Source organism: Ruditapes philippinarum, unplaced genomic scaffold (assembly GCF_026571515.1).
Source record: "Ruditapes philippinarum isolate M1 unplaced genomic scaffold, ASM2657151v2 ctg23891_1_1_1_1, whole genome shotgun sequence".
Taxonomy (NCBI): Eukaryota; Metazoa; Mollusca; class Bivalvia; order Venerida; family Veneridae; genus Ruditapes; species Ruditapes philippinarum.
This window is the reverse complement of record NW_026867199.1, coordinates 1-5,206: the sequence shown is the minus strand read 5'-3', so window position 1 is coordinate 5,206 and position 5,206 is coordinate 1. Positions and strand designations below refer to the sequence as shown.

Below are 5,206 nucleotides of genomic sequence, written 5' to 3'. Positions count from 1 at the left end.
AGAGTAAGACCTCTGGTGCCTCCGTGCATTAGTTTAGGCATGAGCGATGAACAGCGTAGACATAACTTCCCTAAATGCGAATTGTGATACAAGATGTTAAACGAAAATATTCATTATTCCTTTGCCTGGAAACCTTCATTAATAAAAACAAACTGTTTTGTTTCTCAAAATTGCAGTAATATGCAATGTTTTATCCTTCATGGCGACAATAAATTGTCGCAAGAGAAATTAAATATTAAGATATGAATTATTTATTAGAACAACTTGTCCATATCTTAAGTAAGTCAAATTTGATTCCGTGATTAAAAACATAACATCAAGTCAAATAAATATGAGAAAAAGCAAAATGTATAGATTTATTAATTAGAACGCTGTAAAAAATGAAGATTATAAATGTGTACTGAATAATTCTTATATCAGAGATTTTTCTTATTTCATAAACAAACTACATTTATTAAGCATGAATTGTTTAATGCCTGTATTTAATTGATGCACTTGTGTGCTAAAAAAAAAATCATATCCGGCTTTTTTCTAAAACCAGTCATTTTATATGGAGTCAACGTCGATGTATTTCTTTTTAGTGTTGGTTTTTGAAATGATTAATTCATTATCCTTTTTGCAATTAAAACTAGAGACTTCATCAATGAACCTTTTATTTCTCATAACCAATATTATTCAAACCCCGTAAAACGCTTTAATAACGATTAAACTGTAATGGAATTCAGTCAACAGTAATTCCATGCTTAATATAGCTACAAATGTAACATAAATGTATCAACCTAATGTTGATATATCGGATAAAAATGTATCAACTTAATGCTGCTATATATCAGATATAAATTTGTCAACCTAATGCTGATATATCAGATGTAAATGTATCATATTAATGCTGATATATCAGTTGTAAATGTTTCATCTTAATGCTGATATATCTGATATAAATAAATCAACTAAGAAAGTCATTTTATCCAATACATCACTTATATACAATCCCATACACCATTTATATAGAAAGTCCTTTTATCCAAAATATCAGTTATTTACAAAGCCCTTTTATAACTTAAGTCATTTAATATATTTTATATTTTCACAATCTATATGTATGTCTTTAAATATACGTTATTCTTTTTATTTAATTCACTGTTTACAATAATCGATCACCCCAGTCAGACTCTAAACAGTAAACATCTTATTAAAAGTTAAACTAAAAGGAATATATTTGACTATGCTTCTCTCTCCTTACACGGAGTAAATGTTGAATTTAAAAGGCATTAAATCAGCGTATAGAATTTCAACTTAATTAAGCAGTGGCATTATTGTTTCTAATAAATTATTCATATCCTAACATTATAATTCATGCTGTGGTTTTTATTGTCGCTATCAGACTGTAGAATTGCTTCCCACTGTAATAGAAAAGATAACATTTCAATATTTACTGTTTTAACTAACAGTTGAAAGCACTTTAATTTTCTGACAATGACAAAGTGATTAAAATGGTTTGGAGAAATAGTTTTTAAGATGAAACAATTTGTGAAATGAAGGCACTTCCATATTAATTTGATTATGAATCTTATGAATATTATTCTAAGAACTATCATATCATATTCTAGCATGACTTTTGATTTTGTCACTGTATACAAAGAAGAAAATAGCGGTGTATAACTGTCGATAAACACCACCTACGGACTACATGTATATACGACTATTCTTTATGTATGTGTAGTCCTCAGAGACAAATAAATATAAATGATAAATATAAGCAACAAAAATAAAGCATTTTTTTAAATGAAGTATTAAGATTGTGTATCAAAGAGTGCGGTTAAATTACTATTTATTTCAATTCAATATAGTCTAAAAAGCATAAAATGAACACCGTGAAAGTAGAAATGTCGAGATCGATTCATTTGCCCTTGATTACTGACCAGATGATGTACAGAAACATTCATATTAAGAGATTTTTAAAAAAATACGTTGAAAATATGAATATAAATAAACAGGTAACAAATAGCCTGTTTGATGGGATCAAGGAAGTTATTTAAGATCAGCTTCAAGATTGACTATCTCACAGCAGGTTCATTTGTTATCAAAGATAGGGCGTGGATGTAAAGTTACTCTAATGCACAAAACTGTTATTAATCTATGAACTATTTTTTAAAATTTCCGTGAAGTTCTTTAAAACAGGAAACAAAGATCAATAAGGAAGGGAGGCATTCAACAAACGCATCTCCCAGCACATCGGATTCAATAAGGCACGTTTATCATTTTGTAGTATTGACTTTGTACTTTATTTGAAGACAAAATGAACAACAATATATAAAGCTGATATCACCGCCTGATATGACACGAACGTATAAAAATAAATAAACTGATACTTCAGTTAAAGGATATTAATTAATGAGTTATGAAATACACTTTACATCAACAAAGTTATGATCAAAACAATAAGTATTATAAGTGAAAGCACCATAAAAACATAAAAGAGCATTTTGTCAATGTACGCTGCCAACTTCGAACAAACTTCGTTTTCTTTTCTAATCAATTCATTATTTGTTGATGAATGTTTCTGTTTTAATTCACTCAAAATTCTTGATAAGATTAGATTAATACTCTCTCTATCGTTATCCAGTATAGTATCGTTGACTTCAATGTTGTTTTCACTATTCCTTAAACCATTGTGTTCATTAGTTCTTCCATTAAAAATATTCATTTCTCCGTTACGATCATTAGAAGAGTCCAGGACGTCCATTTCAATGTAATGGTTCTCCCGCAAAAGACCATTTCGATCTATTTCATTCCTACTGTCTATTGTTGAGTTATTTTCTCCTTTATTCCCTTTATTCTTTTGTGACGTTGTTTTTCTTAGAATCTAGAAATTTTGAAAACATGCAAAAATCAACAGTGAACAAGGCAATCAACAGATTTGCACTATCATTTATACCAGATTTTCTTTATATATCTGTTAATAGCATAATGGAATTTTGTTATGAATTATTTTGAAAAAAAGGATCAAATACATCTTTTCTAATTTATCTTTTATTTCAGAAAATAGCTTGTCATTATGGAAACTTACAGCAATTTTTTTTTATCTAGTTTCACTAACTTATATAATAAATGGAGGAAATGTCAGTGTCATGAAAATTTCATTTCTATTATAAATTCTTTGCAGAAGAATATAATCTCTATATGTCATAAGAACAGTACAAGGCTTGAACAGTGGATTCCTAGACACCATTTTGTTTAATAAAAGTACGACTGCAAATAACATATGTCACTTCTATACTTACATTTTGTAGACAAATAGGTAAATGTTTCCTATTTCTATCAGATATCTTTGAAACAACGATTGATGCAATCAATGCGAACATCGCAACAAAAATGCACGATATGTTGATAATTCCTGTAAAGAAAACACCAAGTTTTCGTATATAATCTTACAAATAAAGGGGTTTAAGTGTTTACTAATAATGTTATTTATGTATACAGTCTGCTCATGAAACATTTTATTTAAGGTTGGCGTCTTTTCTAATGTTTATGTTGATTTAGGTACTTTTCTGATATTGACCAAACATTCTGGTAAACATATTTTAATTGTAGTAATTGTCATAGTTGTTTTTTCTTCCATTATTTCGTTTACAGGCTTTTAGTCACATCGAACTGCTAATTAAAGTACTACTATTGACATATTAGCTAACGTGCCCTGTCAAGATTCATTTCAGGCACGGACAATCACCAATTTAGGAGCACAGAGATATCGTAAGCTAGCTGAATAACTTTGTCGCATTGAAAAATGAATTATCGGAATCTTAAACCGAAGCGGTGAGCTCCATTAAAAAACGATATTCATACAAAAAGATAGAATGCTTTGTAGAGTGAATAATGGTTAATATATTATTTTCCTATTAACATATATAGAAAGTATATGTTCGTATATGTGTTCTTTACCTATAAAAGGAATACTTGAATGGTCTGGGATTTCAGAAGACAAAACCATCAGTGGCAAACATTCTCCAAACAATAGGAATAACCCTGAAACATATAAACCCGATATTCCTTAAGATATCCATGCATTGAAAAATAGTATACATTTGTACTTAAAAATGGAAATGAGAATAAGCGATATAAAATGAATAGAATCTCAATTTTAAGAATCATCAAATATCTTCATGTAATAAATTTATATTAATTGTAAGACTTTTAACGACATTTTCGGGAGTTTTCATATAGACATATAGGCAAATTGAAAACTGTTCAATAGAATTTCTTTAAACTTGGCATATTGTTAGAATATGATAACAGAAAAAATTTAAGCGAAAACAAAAAATGGGTTTTACCGTTCTCGTTTTGAGTTATCTGCCCCTGAATCTAAATTTTCTACTTATTTGAGTTAATTTCAAGGGCAGATAACTCATACATACTTAAATGAAAACTTGTTTTTACTTCTGGGTTCTGTTTTTCTTTTTATTGTTGAATACAATACATAATAACATGCAATTCCTCATATATTTTCTGTTATTTTTATCAATGAAAATAATGATACTTTAAATTCTTAAAAAATAGGCCATTTTTTAAGAAAGAATGTACAGGCTTAAAGAAGAAGCGGAAAAAACTACCCACTCTAAGTTCGTTCTTGGAATTATGCATATCGACTGAAACGAAGGTAAGCTTCATGAAAATAAGAAAAAATGTATTGTTTCCCTTCATTGTAAATTATCTGCCTTGAATTTTACGAAAAAGTCTAATTCAAGGGCAGATAACTCGAAAATCAGAACGGTGACCTCATTGTTTTATGTTTAAAATGTTTCAGTTATCATATTCTAATAACATGACAAGTTTAAAGAATTCCATTGAACAGTTTTAATTTTGCCTATATGTCTATCTGAAAACTCCCGAAAACATCCCTAATTATTACCAAAAGTTTGCCTTGAAGATAATTTTCGAGGTAATAGAAACTGGAAAGGTACGAGCATGGAGATCACGAGCATTGGAAAAATAAACATGTTTGTAAGACATCTGAAGAAGGAGACATTTCTGATCATTGTAATGGCAATCTTTAGCTGGAAATATGATTCTTCTGAAAAATAATATAACACTCACATGAGTAACTCTTGATTTGCTTTAAAAAAAGTTAGATTTACAAAGGAGTAACGAGTACACCATAATGTGAACGTTGTGAGTTTTATTTGGAGTAGAATATATTTATCTTTTC

At 28.9% G+C, this 5,206-nt stretch overlaps 1 protein-coding gene across 1 annotated transcript; it reads right to left on the bottom strand.

Annotated features, from left to right (window-relative positions):
• Window positions 1–510: 510 nt before the first annotated feature.
• Window positions 511–5,073, bottom strand: LOC132735261 (uncharacterized). The gene is made up of 4 exons (XM_060722199.1): window positions 4,910–5,073; window positions 3,943–4,026; window positions 3,285–3,397; window positions 511–2,866 (listed from the first exon to the last, which is right to left on the bottom strand). Exons 1-4 carry the CDS (start codon window positions 5,034–5,036, stop codon window positions 2,414–2,416), a joined length of 777 nt encoding a protein of 258 aa, XP_060578182.1. The 5' UTR covers window positions 5,037–5,073; the 3' UTR covers window positions 511–2,413.
• Between the last annotated feature and the right edge of the window lie 133 nt (window positions 5,074–5,206).